The 19,237-nt window shown below is 45.1% G+C and overlaps 1 protein-coding gene across 1 annotated transcript in view; it reads left to right on the top strand.

Annotated features, from left to right (window-relative positions):
* Nucleotides 1-19,237, top strand: part of LOC123758018 (uncharacterized) — a 163,003-nt gene that overhangs the window by 16,498 nt on the left and 127,268 nt on the right. The window contains exons 5-6 of the mRNA XM_069338897.1: nucleotides 6,245-6,320; nucleotides 17,350-17,568. Of these exons, the coding sequence (XP_069194998.1) occupies nucleotides 6,245-6,320; nucleotides 17,350-17,568 (295 nt within the window). The remainder of the gene's footprint in view (nucleotides 1-6,244; nucleotides 6,321-17,349; nucleotides 17,569-19,237) is intronic.

The following is a 19,237-nucleotide window of genomic DNA, read 5'->3' as shown; positions in this document are numbered from 1 at the left end:
CCGGGACGCATATTGGCTTGTCCTGATTCATCGTGGATTCAGGGACTGGCTCAGTTTTGTCGTGGGGTGACAAGCTTACCGCTTTTGTTGCCCTCCATTCGGCTTGAATCTGGTGCCTCGTATTTTCACACGCCTTACCCGGGGAGTGGTGACCCATTTGTGTCTGTTAAGGGGTTCGGGTTCGGGTTCTGGCCTACCTCGACGACCGGCTAGCGTGGGCTCTCAGCAGGTCCGTGTGTTTGCTCGCCAGAGGTATGGTTCTTTCCCAGCTCGCTGGTTTTGGGTTCTTGGTGAGCTGGAGGAAGTCCCATCTGGTTCCCTCTCAGGTTCGAACTTATGTGGGATGCTCGGACTGCTTCCTTGTCTCTCCCTCTGGTGTTGTTGCTGTGGCTGCAGCAACAACGATCAAACATTGCTGCAGCCGCACCAACAAATGATCATTGGTTTCTGCCTCCGGGGGCCTTGCGTCGGCTGCTGCGTTGCCGGCTTCCTCTTCGGGTTTTTCGGGGTTCAGTGCCTTCCCTCGCCCCTCGCTCGAAGTGTACAAGGATGCGTCATCTCTTGGCTGGGGTTTTGTGACCAGTGCTCACCAGGTCGACCAGGGTCAGTAGGGTCCGTCCTTCCATCAGGCTCATAGCATGGTGCAGGAATTCACAGCAGTGTGGCTGTTGCTCCGGAGGGTTCATGCCGCTCGCGGATCGCCGATTCGACTCCATTCGGACTGCTCCCCGGTGGTTCATTGCCTGAATTGAAAGGGGTTCAATGAGGTCCTTGACTTTTTGGGGCTTGTTGCTTCGGGTGACTCGTCTGCTGAGTTCTCGGGGTTTGGCTCTCCTGGCGGTTCACGTTCGAGGGGTGTTCAACATCCTGATGGATGGCCTGTTCCAGGTTCATTCCCCTGTCCATGGAATGGATGGTTGACGCCGATTTGTTAAGTTGGCTCTGCTGGACGTTCGGGCCTCTGGAAGTGGACCATTTTGCATCGGCGCGGTCGAGGCGTCTTCCGATATACGTGGCGCCCTTCCCCAACTGCGAGGCCGTCGGGATCGATGCCTTCAGGCAGGACTTTGAGATGAGGTTACCTGTACCTCTTCCCCCCAGTTCAGCGAGGGGGGAGTCTCCAAGTGAGCCAGGTCCTGGCTCACTTGGATACTTACCAGGGAAGAGTTGTTCTTCTGGCTCCTTGGTGGCTAGCCCTGCCTTGATTTCATGCACTGCTTGCTCGGTGTCCGAACCCGAGGGTCTTCCCGCAGCTCTGCCTCCTTCAACAGATTGGTCCTGCCCGATACGTGGCTGGTTCGCTCTTCTCCTCGAGTCTTTGCATCTGGTCTTTCTTACTCGAGTATCATCACTTGTTTGGTGCTCAGATGGCTTCATTGATGGCTTCCCACCTGTGTGCTTTGTCTCAGCAGTAGTACCCTGTATGAAGTTTTCTGGTGGTCCTTCCGTTATTTCCAATCTCTGCGTAGATGTACTTCAGTCTCTGATAGGGTTGTCTTGTCTTTCTTTTCGTGGTTGTTCCAAGACCATCATCTTATGCCGAATACTTTTGCCTTGTATCGCGCGGCACTGGCGGAGCCGCTGCACTTTACATTCAGTATTGATGTTACTTCCGTTCCGTTCCGCACGCTGTCTCATGCATTGTTTCACCTCCGGCCTGCTCATGCGCCACCTGAGCCATCCTGGTCATTGAGGGAGGGACTGGGTGATCTCTTTTTCTCTCTTCTCCTCAGTTTGTGGTGGCCCCTTTGGTTCAGGATTGTTTTTCTAAGTCCCCTTTCCTGTTGGCATTGACCTCTGGGGGTCGGGTCAGGCAGCTTCATACTCTCCTTCGGCTCAGGGGTTTCTTCTTTTAGTCCTGGTGGAAGGTTTGTTCGTTTGCAGCTGTTTCCTTCTTTTCTGACGAAGAATGAGTCTGATGCTTTCTGGAAGGGTCCTCGGGTTGTTGATGCTTGGTTGGTCAGGCCAGAGGTGTATCATGTGTTGTGTTCGGTTGCGGCTCTTCGTCGTTATTTACGCACCACAGCTTCGGTGGCAGGGGACGCGCTTTAAGTTGACCAGGTTTCCCTTCTTCCCTGTTCCTGGGCGCAGGTCTCCCAGGTCATCCGTAGGGTTATCAGGTCTAGCCAGCCTGCAGTCTATCCTCGTGCCCATGACATTCATAAGTTTGCTGCTTTGGCTGCCGTCTTAGGTAAAATGTCTCGGTTGACATACGGGCACAGGGTTTTTGGGGGTCGATCAGGGTCCTGGCTGCTCGCTACCTTGCCAATGTTCCTGGGCCTCGTGGGGCCTGTGTCGCATTGGGTCAGCAGTTGCAGCCAGTTGTCTCGACTTCGAGTTGAGGAGCGAGGACCGACTGCCTCCTGGGTAATTCCTGTTTTTGTTTTTGTCTTTAGGTTGTTAGCTCCAGGGAGCTGACGGGGCTTTCCCCTGAAAACTAGCATTGAATGTAATGGAATGCTATTTTCTGGGTGAGACCTGGAGTCTTCCCGGCAATCCTCCCTCCCTCCAGTCGGAGGTTTTTCATGTTTTAGACATCCAGCCTTAACGCTTAAACCGCGCAATACATATACAGTATAGATGATTTCAGTAACAAAACAGAAACCGCGCAATACATTAATTGCTGTATTAGTGTCTAGCGTCTTAATTTAAACGCCCCGTGTGGGATAGGGGTAGCTATAGTGCAGCTACGATCGACAGTTGACAGATACCACCAAGAAAAAAATCGTGACCAATATTCCTGGGTGTGAGAGCTTCAGTATTGAGCAAGCCCAAGGCTGACGCATGCACCATGAGCGGACAGCACTGTTGTTCAGCTTGTGACCACAGATTCGCCTAAAAATTTCAAAATATATATGTTCATGCTATTATTTAGCGATGATAGTATTACAGAAGACCCCTGACTGTGATAAAACTGGCCAGGATTCTGATAATAGCAGGATTGTGGTGATATTTAGCGCTGTGCTCCATGGAGGGAGGAGTAAGGCTGTGGGAGGGAGGGTGGTGGTGTCGTCTTCTGACTGTGTGTGGCCTCCTTTTATTGACTGCACTCACCATACCAGCTTAGTGGTTCACTATGGTGAACACAAATGTAGATACTTATATATAACGTGTGTATAGAGGGTATAAACAGCAATAGGAATAGGTTGGGAGCTGCCATTTTGGTGAGGGAGGTGTGTCATATGCACAACTTGTCATGTTGTTTACTGGTGGCCACTATGGTCTTTGGGCACCATACCAGCTTATTTGTACAGGTATGGTGAATAAAACAGGTAGATACTTATATATAATGTGTGAATATAGCATAATAACACCACAAACAATATTGTTGGAGGAGAAATATTAGTGCGTTTGGCCTTGAGGGCAGCCGCCACCAGCTGACTGTGTGAGTAGCCACGTCTTTACTCGCCATACAAGCTTAGATGTACAGTTATGGTGAACAAACATATAAATACTTATATATATAACGTCTGTGCATAGTGAATAAATGCAAAAACAGTATTGTGGAAGGAGAATGAGGGCGAGTGAGGTTGTTGAGGGAGGAAGTGGCAGCGAGTGGCTGGCTGGTGTGTGGCGGTTACTCCTCGTGGCTTTTTGATTCAAAATACAAACTTAGTGGTTCTTTATGGTGAGCAAAACATGCAGATACTTATATATAACTCGTATATATAGTGTAATAACAGCAAAACTGTTTGTTTATTGTTTTATGAACATAATAATTGAATCACTAATATGCACACCATAATTTTGAGTACAGTGGTACCTCGGAATACGAGTGTCCCTGTATACGAGTTTTTTGGAATACGAGCAGGATTTGCTCGGAAAATTTGCCTCGGAAGGCGAGGGTTGCCTCAGAACACGAGGGTGTTGATACGCGTACAGGCCGACTAGAGCGTGGTGGCACGGCGATCACGCCTCAGTTTACCAGTACCTTGCGCCCAGTGACTATCCTGCCTGAATTCTCCACAAGGATTTATGTTTTTTTTGTCGGATTTTTAGCCATTTGAGTATAAATTTATTATAAATCTCGCCATGGGTCCCAAGAAAGCCAGTGGTAAGTTTCAACCTAAGAAAATAGTGCGGTGTTTCAGGCAATCAAGCTGCAACACTGAAAACTGTATACTCTTTTCACTGTCCTGACATTAATTTTCGATGTACATATTTTATTTTTGTACCAATGTGTTCGCAATAGAATGTTCTAGAAGAACATACATATAAAATGTCACACAAGGATGCGTTAGACCAGCACCAAATAAAAAACTATGTCGATTACATTTGTCGTGTCAACAATACAATGGTCTTACCTCGATGGTGCAATGCTATGCCGTTCACCCAAATAGGCTATGTGGCAATTAGAGAAAACGAAAATTTTATGGCGAACATTTTCAAACTATCCCAAAGTCGATCGCATAACAAATAGAGTTTATAGAAATATTTTTTCTCATGACTCGTGAGCGAGTCCACTGTGCGACCTCAACACAAAAAGTGGTAACGCTCTTGAGCACCGTGATAACGCTAAAGTGTTAAGAAAATGTGTGAAGTATGGGAAGAATTGGAAAGTTTTGTTGAAAAAACTCACCCAGATAAAGCTGTAGCAGGCCATTGCATTAACCTTTTAAATGACAATGTGATGTCTTACTACAGACAAGCGTTAAAATGTAGGGAAAAACAAGTGTCTTTAGACAGATGCTTAGTAAGACAAGCAAGTCCTAGTGGTATGCAGGCAAAACGTGCCAGAGAGTGCACACCAGTGAAGTCCTCACTGCCTAATGTTATAATGGAAGGGGACTCCCCTTCCAAACAGTAACCTCTCCTCCTCCTCCCTCCTCACCATCTTCCATATGCCAACAGCAGTCATCAGCAAGGGTAAGTAATAACTTGAACATAGTTTTGTAGGTTTATTTAGATGAATTAGATATAAAATTTAGTTTGAAGTGGGGTTTTTGGGGTAGTCAGGAACGGATTAATTCATTTCCCATTATTTCTTATGGGGAAATTAGCTTCGGAATACGAGTTTTCGGAATACGAGCTGTCTCCAGGAACGGATTAAACTCTTAAACCGAGGTACCACTATACAGCGATGGTTCATACATTTTATTATATAAATATATCACAATACACGCTATTGAATAATATTACTACAAAAAACAAAGAAAAAATCAATCAGAGACATTGAAATAATTAGGTAATAATATATTTGTGGCAACTGCCGCCTGACAGCTCGGGCGGAGTAGACCTCGTGTGGCGAAGGCTTTGTCAACGCCCCTTTTTTGTCAGACTTTCCCTACCCTATTGCGGCTAAAATATGCCACCTACAATTTTTTTGTTATTTTTTCTGTGATCAGGGAACAGAAATGAACACCTTTTATATGATGAAAGAGTTTTTTGGATTTTTTTTTTCTTGCACCTGTGGGTGTTGAAGCCATTTGGACCCCTCGCGGTTTGAGGGTTAAGAATTGAAGGGGGTGGGTAGCCGGCAGGAAGGTCTGGGGCTCCACCTCCGGGATTGCACAGACAACGGTGTGGCAATGTGGTGATGTCATGCTAGTATGCTTGTTTTCATTTGGGGAGTTCTGCCCACACATTTGGCAATTTGTAGCAATGTTTTCACCAGAATAGGGGTTTGTTTTGGGGCACTTACCTTTCTGGATGCCTGACCCAGTCGATGGCAGACTTAGAATGCTTCTACCCACACAGGGGTTTCTATAGGCCATTGCTCCTCGTGACTCTCTGAGGGGGGGCCAGATTCTGACTTGTGGTTCCCGGTAGGCCTAGAACTCCATGCATATTGACTGATGCCAGAAATCTAATATATCCATATCACCCTGGATAGCTCCGGGAAGCCTCTGAGTCTCACCCAGAAAATGGCATTTCATTACTTTCAACGCTGGTTTTTTTCCCTTTTTCAATTCAATTTATGCTTTAATCTCAATTACTGTACAGTAGTTTTAAGTTTTAGTCTAAGTGTTCTTCACACATCTTGCCCAAAACGCTGTGTGTAATTACCTAAGTGTAGTTACAGGATAAGAGCTACGCTCGTGGTGTCCCATCTTCCCGGCACTCTTTGTCATATAACGCGTTTAGTGGCTTTAGTGTGTGTGTTAGTGGCTTTAGGCCTAGTATGTACTAGCACTATCTAGAAGTCCAACATTCTGTTTGTAACTCATCTTACAAATCATCTCATCTATATATGCACTTTTACCTGAATAAACATTTATTTATATATTATTTATTATAATTTCAGGCACAGTTGAATACCGTGATTGGTGGGTCGGGAGGGAAGGTGCCAGTTAACCAGAACATTATACATGATAATGAAGGTATTGGTTTATTGTGTTGTGGTTTTATTAACCACTGTACTGTAAGGCTGTTTAACACTTTCGCCGGCCCAGCGGGCTGACCGCCGCTAATTGCAAGGTATGCCGAGCATTGCCCATGAGCTCACCACCACACTCCATGTTTATGCTCTTTTCATCTTTCTCACTTCAATTTTTATGCTACGTTGTTCAATTTGGTATCAAATTGTTTGCAATAAAATGTTCTAAAGGAATATGCCCTCCCCCCCACTCTTGCCACTTGCTCTTGCCACCTGCCACTTTTAGCTCTTGCTACTTGCCCGAAACACTATACGTGCCAGTGGCTTTACAACAATGTAAAATCAACTTAATTTCTATGTTCTCTGTTAACCCCCAATGTACCTTCTTGTATATAAACAAATAAATAAATAAATAAATAAATATTTGCATATAAGAAAAAATATATGAACAACGCTACCAATACCATGATAAAGTACATCGTCATGTGAAAAAAACCTGCTTTTCGTCATTGTTTACAGTTGTTATTCATTCTCAACATTGTTTATGACACCATATCATTCGTTTTTTTTTGTTGCTTCATTCATAAGTGTTTGTACCACAATATCATATGTATAAAAAAAATGAATAAACATATCTGCATTTACCACCCAATGATGATTGTAGAGCATGAGTTGAACATTAGGTAGAACCCCTCCACCTGCTCCAGAAAAAGGGAGGGGACAGGAGGGGAGACATTGGCACACATTTTAACCCTTAAACTGCGCAACACTTCATATGACGTGTTGAGTAACTGATGCAAAAGTGCGCACCCTTTTATATGACACTTTGGAGTACTACGTAAGATTTAAACGGCCTGCGGATACATGGGGTTTACATCAACTTCCTCAGGGCTCGTGTAAACAGACGTCATTTAAAAAAAATCTTGGGCAAGATTCCCAGGTGTGAGAACCTCAGTATTGAGTGAGCTACCAAGGCTGGCACATGCAGCATGAGCTCACAGCACTGCTGTTCAGCTTGTGACTGCAGCATCACCTAAAAATGTCAAAATATATACACAGTATGTACATGCTATTATTTAGCGATGATAGTACAGAGGTACCTCGGAACACGAGTGTCCCTGTATGCGAGTTTTTCGGAATACAAGCAGGATTTCCTCGGAAAATGTGTCTTGGAAGGCTAGGGTTACCTCGGAACACGAGTTTGTTGATACGTGTACAGGCCGACTAGCGCATGGTGGCACGGCGATCGTCGACCCTCCGCCCCTCAGTTTACCATTGTCTCCCGCCCAGTGACTATCCCTCCTGAATTCTTCACAAGGATTTACAGTTTTTTGTCGTTTTTTTGGCCATTTGAGCATAAAAGTTGTCATTATATATCTCGCCATGGGTCTCAAGAAAGCCATTGGTAAAGTTCAACCTAAGAAAATAGCTGGGAGTAGAGGCAGTAGAGGATGTTCCTTCTTGATTAAGAAAATGTGTGAAGTATGGGAAGAACTGCAAAGTTTTGTTGAAAAAACTCACCCAGATAAAACTGTAGCAGGCCGTTGCATTGACCTTTTAAATGACAATGTGATGTCTTAATACAGACAAGTGTTAAAATGTAGGGAAAAACAAGTGTCTTTAGACAGATTCTTAGTAAAACAAGCAAGTCCTAGTGGTATGCAGGCAAAATGTGCCAGAGTGTGCACACCAGTGAAGTCCTCACTGTCTGATGTTATAATGGAAGGGGACTCCCCTTCCAAACAGTAACACCTCTCCTCCTCCCTCCTCCTCACATCTTCCATACACCAACAGCAGTCCTCAGCTGTTGGTGTATGCTGTACCTTACCTTGAGTTTACCTTGGGGTGCTTCCGGGGCTTAGTGTCCCCGCGGCTCGGTTGTCGACCAGGCCTCCTGGTTGCTGGACTGATCAACCAGGCTGTTAGACGCGGCTGCTCGCAGCCTGACGTATGACGTAAGGGTAAGTAATAACTTGAACATAGTTTTGTAGGTTTATTTAGATGAATTAGGTATAAAAATTTAGTTTGATGTGGAGTTTTTAGGGTAGTCAGGAACGGATTAATTCATATCCCATTATTTCTTATGGGGAAATTAGCTTCGGAATACGAGTTTTCGGAATATGAGCCGTCTCCAGGAACGAATTAAACTCTTAAACTGAGGTACCCCTGTATTACAGAAGACCCCCTGACTGATAAAAATGACCAGGATTCTGATAATAGCAGGATTGTTGTGATAATTTGCACTGTGCTGTGGGAGGAGTAATGTTGATGGGTGTAGCGTCATCTGCCGAATCTGTGTAATTACCTAAGTGTAATTACCTAAGTGTAGTTACAGGATGAGAGCTACGCTCGTGGAGTCCCGTCTTCCCAGCACTCTTTGTCATATAACGCTTTGAAACTACTGACGGTCTTGGCCTCCACCACCTTCTCACTTAACTTGTTCCAACCGTCTACCACTCTATTTGCGAAGGTGAATTTTCTTATATTTCTTCGGCATCTGTGTTTAGCTAGTTTAAATCTATGACCTCTTGTTCTTAATATGAAAGAAAGAAATGTCTCAGGAAATCTTCCCTGTCGATTTTATCAATTCCTGTTACTATTTTGTATGTAGTGATCATATCACCTCTTTTTCTTCTGTCTTCTAGTTTTGGCATGTTTAATGCTTCTAACCTCTCCTCGTAGCTCTTACCCTTCAGTTCTGGGAGCCACTTAGTAGCATGTCTTTGCACCTTTTCCAGTTTGTTGATGTGCTTCTTAAGATATGGGCACCACACAACAGCTGCATATTCTAGCTTTGGCCAAACAAAAGTCATGAACAATTTCTTTAGTATATCGCCATCCATGTAATTAAATGCAATTCTGAAGTTAGAAAGCGTGGCATAGGCTCCTTGCACAATATTCTTTGTGGTCCTCAGGTGATAGTTTTCTATCTAGAACCAACCCTAGATCTCTTTCTTTATCAGAATTCTTTAAAGATTTCTCACATAATATATAGGTTGTGTGGGGTCTATGTTCTCCTATAACACATTCCATAACATGACATTTATTAACATTAAATTCCATTTGCCAAGTGGTGCTCCATATACTTATTTTGTCCAGGTCTTCTTGAAGGGCATGACAATCATCTAAATTTCTTATCCTTCCTATTATCTTAGCATCATCAGCAAACATGTTCATATAATTCTGTATACCAACTGGTAGATCATTTATGTACACAATAAACATCACTGGTGCAAGAACTGAACCCTGTGGTACTCCACTTGTGACATTTCTCCATTCCGATACATTGCCTCTGATTACTGCCCTCATTTTTCTATCAGTCAGAAAATTTTTCATCCATGATAGAAGCTTACCTGTCAACCCTCCAATATTTTCCAGTTTCCAGAACAACCTCTTATGTGGAACTCTGTCGAAAGCCTTTTTTAGGTCCAGACAGATGCAGTCAACCCAACCATCTCTTTCCTGTAATATCTCTGTGGCTCGATCATAGAAACTGAGTAAATTCGATACACAGGATCTTCCAGATCGAAAACCATAATGTCTGTCTGATATTATATCATTTCTCTCCAGGTGTTCTACCCATTTAGTTTTGATTATTTTTCCAATACTTTCACTATTACACTTGTCAATGATACAGGTCTATAATTGAGGGGGTCTTCCCTGCTGCCACTTTTGTAGATTGGAACTATGTTAGCCTGTTTCCACACGTCTGCTACAATTCCTGTACACAGGGATGCCTGAAAGATCAGGTGAAGTGGAATGCTGAGCTCAGATGCACATTCTCTCAGAACCCATGGTGAAACTCCATCTGGGCCAGCTGCTTTGTTCTTACCGAGCTCCTTTAGCATATTTTCCACTTCATCTCTAGACACCTCTATCCGCTCTATGTTGTTCTCTGGAATTCTTATTGTGTCTGGTTCTCTGAAGATTTCATTTTGTACAAACACACTTTGGAACTTTTCATTTAATGTTTCACACATTTCCTTTTCATTTTCCGTGAATCTGTTTCCCATTTTCAACCTCTGGATATTATCCTTTACCTGCAATTTGTTGTTTATGAATTTGTAGAATAGGCCCGGTTCTGTTTTATCCGCTATCCCTTTTTCAAAATTTCTTTCTGCCTCTCTCCTTACTGCTGTATAGTTGTTTCTCACATCTTTGTATCGCTGGTATGTTTGGGGGTTTGGCCTCTTCCTATACTGATTCCATTTTTGTGTCTTTTGGTCTCTTGCCCTCTCACAATTTCTGTCGAACCAATCCTGTTTTCTGGCCCTGCATCTCTGTTTTGGTATAAATTTTTTTGTGCCTTTATCATATATTTCACAAAACTTGACATACATCTCATTCACTTCCTTGCCTAGCATCAAGTCTGTCCAATTATACTCACTAAAAAAATTTCTAAGGTCACCATAATGTCCTCTCCTGAAGTCTGGTTTTTCAACTGCTTCAACCTCCTTATTTTCTTCCAGCTTATAACTCATTGCATACTTTATTCCCGTTTTGGTATAAATTTTTTTGTGCCTTTATCATATATTTCACAAAACTTGACATACATCTCATTCACTTCCTTGCCTAGCATCAAGTCTGTCCAATTATACTCACTAAAAAAATTTCTAAGGTCACCATAATGTCCTCTCCTGAAGTCTGGTTTTTCAACTGCTTCAACCTCCTTATTTTCTTCCAGCTTATAACGCATTGCATACTTTATTCCCAAAAAGACATGGTCACTTTTACTCAAGGGAGGAAGGTACTGAATGTCAAATATCTCTTCCTCCTTCCTGGTAAATATCAAATCTAGCATGGAGGGAACGTCCCCTTCCCTCATCCTCGTACTGTAGCTTGTTTAACATATTGATACAAGAATGTTTCCAGGATGAGGTCTACAAATTTACAGGTCCAAAAATGTTCTGTTTTAGCTTCATATGCTTCCCAGTCTATGGATTTCAAGTTGAAGTCACCGACTATCAACAGTCGTGATCTATCGTTATCCGCTCTCGCTATAATCCCTCTCATTATTGTTATAAGACCTTCACGTTTACTATCTAGCTCCTCCTTTGACCATGTGCTGCTTGGCGGTGGACTATATGCATTTATTATCATTAGTTTATCATCCTCATGGCAGATCTCTAGTGCTATTATGTCAACTTCTTGTGGATTGGCAGTCATTATTTCGTTCACCTTTAGGTGTTCTTTTACCAGCACAGCAACGCCACCGCCTTTCCTAATTTTTCTGTCCCGTCTCCAAATTGAGTAGCCCCTTGGGAATATGACCTCATTTAAAATTACATCTTCAAGTTTTGTCTCCGTGAGTGCAACAATGTCTGGTGTCTGCAGCTGTATTACATCACTTAACTCCAGTATCTTCGATCTCACTCCATCTATGTTGGTGTATGCAATCTTCAGGAACTTGTTCCCCCTCTCCTTATTCTTCACTCCCCCTCTCTCTATGAGTGAGAGGGACTGAAAGTGAGGGACTCAGGATGTTTTTAAGATTGGGGATGGTTACTGGAGGTCTGAAGAAGTAAATGTGTGCCCACTTGTATGCATGTTATTTTTTTATAATATACTGTACTTATGAGATTCTTATGATATACTGTATTAACATCGTCATGTGTCGGCTGGCGCATTTTCGAGCCAAGAAATATTAGCAGCCGGCTCAGCACAGTGGTTAAGGCAAGCATGGGATGGTCTCACCACCTCCCCCTTCCTCTTCACCCTCCCCATACACCAACACCGCTCCTCCCTCCCTCCCTCCTCACCGTCTCCCATATGTCAACTAGAGTCATCAGTAAAGGTAAAGTGCAGTTAAATTTTCACTTATTTTATTTATGGTTTATATTTATACTTGATTGTTTTGTGTATGAAAAATATGAGTAGTTTTCTGTATAAAATATATTTTTAAGTTAATATTTTTGTGTGTGGAACGAATTAATTCAATTTACATTATTTCCTATTGGAAAATTTGTTTCGGGTTGCGAATTTTCTTGTTTACGAGCTGTCTCTGGGAACAGATTAAATTTGAAAACTAAGGTGCCACTGTACAATGAAATTAGAAAGTAGAAATCGTCACTATTTAGTTGGACAAACAGGAAAAGTATTTTCTACATATGTTGCAAAGACAAACTAAACTAACCTAACCTAACCTTCTTAGGCCTAATATATGATATCTGAGACCTAACATAGTACATGTGTGTGCTATACTAGGCCTAGGAATATTTAAGCTTGTACTCTGAGAGGAGCCCCATTGGCTCCCTGAAGCTATCAAACTGACATGTGCCATATTAGTTTGGTGCCATCAGTCCTTGGAGTTTCGAGGGCCTGCTGAGGGCCACGATCCAGAACCTGGCCCCCCCTCAGAGAGGAGATGGGAGCAATGGTCATATGAGCTCTCTATATGTAGAGTGTGTCATGTCTGCCATCGACTGGGAAAGGCACCTAGAAAGGTAGGTGAACCATTACAAACCTCTTAACTGGGTAAAATTGCATCCTATATCAGAACAGAGGCACAGAACTCCCCCCCCCCCATAGAAAAGAAGGAAACAAGCAACATGTCATCCAGTTAGCGCGCTCGCTCGTTAGTGCCTCACCCTCCCCCCCCATCAGGGGGGAGGGGGGGTCCCTGCTCAGGCGAGCAGGCCGCACCACCCTCAGTTTCTAGACTGACGTGCCAGGTGTCACATGTCCTCTCTGGCCTCAATTTATTGTCTGGTTTTGCACTTGTGACTTTGCCAGCTGTGTTGTGTGGTGGCCAGGTGTTCCTACAAGTATACTGAGCTGCATGCGCCTAAAGTTCCCTTCCCTACGTGCCTAGTAAGGTGCCAACTTTCCTTGTGGGTCAGGTTTTCCTTCCCTGGGTGATTTGGGTCTCACTCCCATTTGAGGACTTCATCGCTTGGTGTGGTTCTTGCCCTTGGGGTTCGCCGGGGGGGTCTTGGGCTTCCCCATCTTGCCCCAGGTAGGGAGTGGGTTTGAGCTGGGTGAGGCGCACTGCGGCCGGTGCAGCTTGCATTCAGTGGCGGCCGAGGATTCTCTCTGGGAACTGGTTAGTCTATGTGTGTTGCTTTGGGGTTCATTCTGCATTCTGTGGAGAGCCCCTCCAGCTCCCTGTAGCTATACCGGGCTGATATGCATATATATTTGACTGTGGCATCAGTCAATTTGATTGCAGTTCTAGCCTACCGAGGACCACAAGCCAGAACCTTGCCCCCCTCAGAGAGGCACGAGGAGCAGTGGCCTATAGAAACCACCATGTGGTTAGAAGCATTCTATGTCTGCCATCTACCAGGTAAGGCACCCAGAAAGGTAGGCGTTCTAAAACGGACTCCACCTGGTTAAAATTGTGACCAAAAGCCGAACTATCAAGCAGAACTTCACAATCTGAAAACACGCAAACAAGCATGACATCACAACCGCCGCCACTCTACTGTGTATGTGCAGCTCCCCCATCCCTGGGAGGGTGAAGGGGGGGACCCAGACCCCTTGTGCCGGCTACCCAACCCTAGTTCTGAGGCTGATGTGTTGTGTGGTGGTTGTTTGACTCTCGCTCCTGTCTCTGTGCAGTGCTGTACCTTTCTGGTATTGTTCTGCAGTGTGATGGTTTGCAAGCCAGGAGTAATTCACAGAGTACTGGGCTGCATTCCCCTAGAGCCACCTTCCCTAGGTGCCCTGTAAGTACTACCCTTGTGGCTTGGGATTACCTTCCACAAGTCGTTCAGGAACTACTTCCATAGGGATCTTTTTCTGCTTGGTGATTGCCCACCCTTGGGGTCAGCTGGGGTTTTCATTTCCGCTCTTTGACCTTGAGTAGGAGGTAGTATCGTTGCTGGTAGGAGCGCAAGGTACTGTGCAACTTGCCACCTATTACACAGTGGCATAGATCTTTTAATAGATCTCTTTGTAGTTGGGCTAACCGGTTAGCAGCACCTTGCCTGGGCTTGCCTTGCCTGGGAAAGGGAAGGCTGGGCGGACTGCATTTTTTTGGACTGTCGGAAAGCCTTTGACACAGTCCCCCATAAGAGGCTAGTACATAAGCTGGAGAGACAGGCAGGAGTAACTGGTAAAGTGCTCCAGTGGATAAGGGAATACCTAAGCAATAGGAAGCAAAGAGTTACAGTGAGGGGTGAGACCTTAGATTGGCGTGAAGTCACTAGTAGAGTTCCACAGGGCTCTGTACTCATTCCTATCCTGTTTCTGATATACGTAAACGATCTCCCGGAGAATATAAACTCATTCCTCTCAATGCTTGCTGATGACGCCAAAATTATGAGAAGGATTAAGGCAGAGGAGGACTGCTTGAGGCTTCAAGAAGACCTAGACAAACTGAAGGAATGGTCGAACAAATGGTTGTTAGAGTTTAACCCAAGCAAATGTAATGTAATGAAGATAGGTGTAGGGAGCAGGAGGCCAGTTACAAGGTATCATTTGGGAGATGAAATTCTTCAAGAGTCAGAGAGAAAGAGAAAGACCTGAGGGTTGATATCACGCCAGCCTGTCTCCTGAAGCCCATATCAACAGGATAACATCAGCGGCATATGCCAGGTTGGCTAACATAAGAACGGCATTTAGACACTTGTGTAAGGAATCATTCAGAACTTTGTATACCACCTATGTTAGACCAATCCTGGAGTATGCAGTCCCAGCATGGAGTCCATATCTAGTCAAGCATAAGACTAAACTGGAAAAGATTCAAAGGTTTGCCACCAGACTAGTACCCAGGCTGAGAGATATGACCTACGAGGAGAGACTACGGGAATTAAACCTCACGTCGCTGGAAGACAGAAGAGTTAGGGGGGACATGATTACCACGTACAAGATTCTCAGAGGAATTGACAGGATAGATAAAGACAGGCTATTTAACACAAGGTGCACACGCATTAGGGGACACAGGTGGAAATTGAGTGCCCAAATGAGCCACAGAGATATTAGAAAGAATTTTTTTAGTGTCAGAGTGGTTGACAAATGGAATACATTAGGAAGTGATGTGGTGGAGGCTGACTCCATACACAGTTTCAAGTGTAGATATGATAGAGTGCAGTAGGTTCAGGAACCTGTACACCGGTTGATTGACAGTTGAAAGGCGGGACCAAAGAGCCTGAGCTCAACCCCCGCAAGTACAAATAGGTGAGTACAGTGCCTGGTTCTGTTCCTCCTGAAGATGTTGTACTTTTGCTGGGTTTTTCTTTTCTTTTTGTTTGTTGCCTGGGTTCTGCCCCTTGGTTATTGTCCACCCTCTGTTCTGTTCTGGTGGGTGCCCCACTAGCTCCCCGGGATTGTACATGTCGCAGGGATTCAGCTTTTAATAGATCTCTTAAATGTAGTTGGGCCAACCAGTTAGCAGCACCTTGCCAGGGCTTCCCTTAGCAGTCAGCTTAAAGGCCCTAGAAAACCCCCATTGGCACTCATTGGTCCAATGGATGCATTTTCTGGGTCCCATCTTGCTTTGTGTGAATTCGATGGTTGCTCTGTTTCCTTGTCTCAGGGGTGACATTCACCGGTTTTGCCTCCGTCATGCTGCCTGTTGGATCGGTGACACTTTTGATCCGGAGTCTTGTGAGTCTTGATTGTTTCTCCAAGGCTCTTTTCTTGTTGGCATTGGCCTCTGGGGGTTGGGTTGGGGAGCTTCATGCTCCTCTCCTGTGCAGAGGTTTCTGCTCTTTCGGTCCTGGTGGTAGGTTTGTTCATTTGCAGCCGTCTCCTTTTTTTCTGGCGAAGAATGAGACTGCTGTTTTTCATAAAGGTCCTTGGGTTGTTGATGCTTGGTTGATTCAACCGGGGGTGCATTATGTGTCGTATTCGGTCACGGCTCCACCGTTACCTGCGTGCCGCGGCCTCCGTGGCCGGGGATGCACTTTGGGTTGGTCCGGTTTCCCTGCTTCCCTATTCCAGGGTTCGGGTGTCTCAGGTCGTCTGCAGGTTATTTGGTCCAGTCAGTCTGCGGTCTTCTATCCTTGTGCCCACAGTATTCGTAAGTTTGCTGCATTGGCTGCCGTTTTCAGTAACATGTCTTGGGTTGACATTTGGGAGTGGGGTTTTTGGAGGTCGAACAGGGTCCTGGCCAACTCGCCTACCTTGTCAATGTTGCTGGGTCTAGTCGGACCTGTGTTGCTTTGGGTCGACAGTTGCAGCCAGTTGTCTCGACTTCGGATTGAGGAGCAAGTGCCACCCACCTCCCGGATAAGTCCCTCTTGTTTTGTCTTTAGGTATGTAGCTCTGGGGGAGCCGATGGAGCTCCCTCCAGAAAATCAGCAATGAATGTAATGAAACACCATTTTCTGGGTGAGATCTGGAGGCTCTCGGCAACCCTCCCTTCCTCCGGTCTGCATTTTTTTCATGGTTTTGACATCCAGCCTCAGAACTGCACGGTGAATAGCCAGCCCGGGGGCCTGGGGCTCCCCCCTTTTCCCTCCTGTGGACGGGGGTTGCGCAGACAGCGATGCGATAATGTGGTGACGTCATGCCCGTTTGCTCATTTTCATTTGGGGAATTCTGTCCATTAGTTCAGCTTTCAGTAGCAATATTTTAACCAGAATAGGGGTTTGTATTGAGGTGCCTACGTTTCTGGGTGCCTGACCCGGTCGATGGCAGACAGAATGCTTCCAACCACACGGGGGTTTCTATAGTCCATTGCTCCTCGTGCCTCTCGGAGGGGGGCCAGGTTCTGGCTCATGTTCCCCAGTAGGCCTAAGAACTCCATTCGCTTTGACTGATGCCAGGGTCTAATATATTCATATCAGCCCAGATAGCTCTGGGCACCCCCAGAGGTTGGTTCAACTGCTGGGGGTCTCGCCCAGAAAATGGCATTTCATTACATTCAACGCTGATTTTTTAATTAGGCTATATTTGAATGTTTTTAATGTTTTATCACTCTGTGTTTGAAATGAAAAATGGTTGGGTTTGGAAACATTTTGACATTAACTTTACCTGAACATTTATAAAAACAACAAAAATATGTCCTTGACAATTGCACTATGAAGTCTTTGCCAAAACCAGGTGCGCAGTGCAGTGGTTAAATGTTTGCATCTTGTGTTCTTCAGACTCCCAGATGTGCCTCGACGATGAAGGCATGGTGGAATTGGAAGTAACTGCTGCCGACTCTGATGCTGGCGTCTCCAGTACACCCTTGGGAGAGAATTCTCATGGGTGTGTGACTGTTGTGAGTGCTAACCAAGTGGTAACATCCAGCTCTTCACTACTAGCACAGCACCAACACAGCCAGCCTCACTCACAAAAAGTCATTGCAACAAGTACCAGAGGTAAATAGAGTTTGTTGATAAATATTGTTAAGATAAATTAAGGTACTTATTATATTTAGATAGCAATAGAGAAGAGTTATGCATTTTCTGGTGGAGCCCCCTAGTGTCTCCCTGACACTGTCTCACCAATACTGCTTCATGCAGCTGGGTCACATCAGATATGGGAGTTCCATTTAGCCTACCATTAACCAGAGCCAAAACCTGGCATGCCCCTCACAGAAACCCAGAAAGTGAGTGACAGTTGGCCACCTCACCAGGAAGTATCCAGAAAGTCGGCTAAGATTTACAGATAATTGGAGGGTAGCAACAAAGAGTGAAGTTTCAAAATTGTTAAACAACTCTGCAAATGATTCTTCTTGAGGTTATCTTGAGATGATTTTGGGGGCTTAGTGTCCCCGCAGCCTGGTCCTCGACCAGGCCTCCACTCCCAGGAAGCAGCCCGTAGCAGCTGTCTTAACTCCCAGGTACCTATTTACTGCTAGGTAATAGGGGCATCAGGGGAAAAGAAACATTTTGCCCATTTGTCTCCACCTCCACTGGGGATCGAACCTGGAACTTCAGGACTACGAATCCGAAGCGCTGTCCATCCAGCTGTCAGGCGCCCTGATTGATTTACGGAGAACAAGATTCAAAATTAGGATGAAACTCATAGATACTAAATGCCACCACCAGGAAGCTTGGCTTCTGTGCACAGCCATCTTCCTGGGTCAGTTCTTATCTTACAGTTTAGTCTACTGTTGGTAGATATCTGCATTATCCTTACATTTGCCAATAAGTAGCTCAGACTGTCATGTTGTATCATCATATGGTTTATTTATTATACTGTACTTGCTTGCAACCAGTTGCATTACTTCTTTACTTGGGAATAAAGATAGCTTTTCAGTGGGGAGCCCCGTCAGCTCCCTGAAGCTCTCAAATTGACATGTGCCATACTAGTTTAGTGCCATCAGTCCTTGGAGTTTTATGCCTACCAGGGGCCACGAGCCTGAACCTGGCCCCCCTCAAAGAGATGCAGGGAGCAAATGGCCATATGAGCACGCTACATTTAGAGTTAGTCATGTCTACCATCGACCAGGGAAGGCACCCAGAAAGTTAGGCGAACCAATACAACTCTCAAACTGATTAAAATTGCAACCTACGTCCGAACAGAGTCAAAGAACTAGCCCTAAAAAACAATAAGGAAACAAGCAATCGTCATCCAACTAGCGCGCCCACTCAGGCGATCCGGTCGCACCAACCCTAGTACATTGACTTATGTGCCGGTGTCCAGAAGTCCTCTCTGGCCTTATATTATTATCTGGCTTTGGCATTTTGTGCCTTTGCCAGCAGTGTTGTTTGGTGGTGGCCAGGTGTTCCATAAGTATACTGGGCTGGATGTGCCTATGGCTATCTTCCCCCTAGGTGCCCAGTAATTTCTTCCCTTACGTGTCAGGATTGCCTACCCCTGGGATGTTTGGGTCTCACTCTCATTTGAGAGCTTCATCGCTTGATGTTGTTCTCACCCTTGGGGTCCGCTGGGGGTTTTGGGCTTCCTGTCTTGCCCAGGTAGGAGGTGGGTTTTTGTTGGGTGAGGCGCACTGCAGCCAGTGCAGCTTGCTTTCAGCCGCGGCCGACAATTCTCTCTGGGGACCAGTTGGTTTGTGTGTTGCTTCGGGGTCCTTTTTTGTTT

Source organism: Procambarus clarkii, chromosome 40 (assembly GCF_040958095.1).
Source record: "Procambarus clarkii isolate CNS0578487 chromosome 40, FALCON_Pclarkii_2.0, whole genome shotgun sequence".
NCBI classification, from domain to species: Eukaryota; Metazoa; Arthropoda; class Malacostraca; order Decapoda; family Cambaridae; genus Procambarus; species Procambarus clarkii.
Note: the sequence above shows the minus strand (reverse complement) of the source record. Positions and strands in the feature narration are given on the sequence as shown.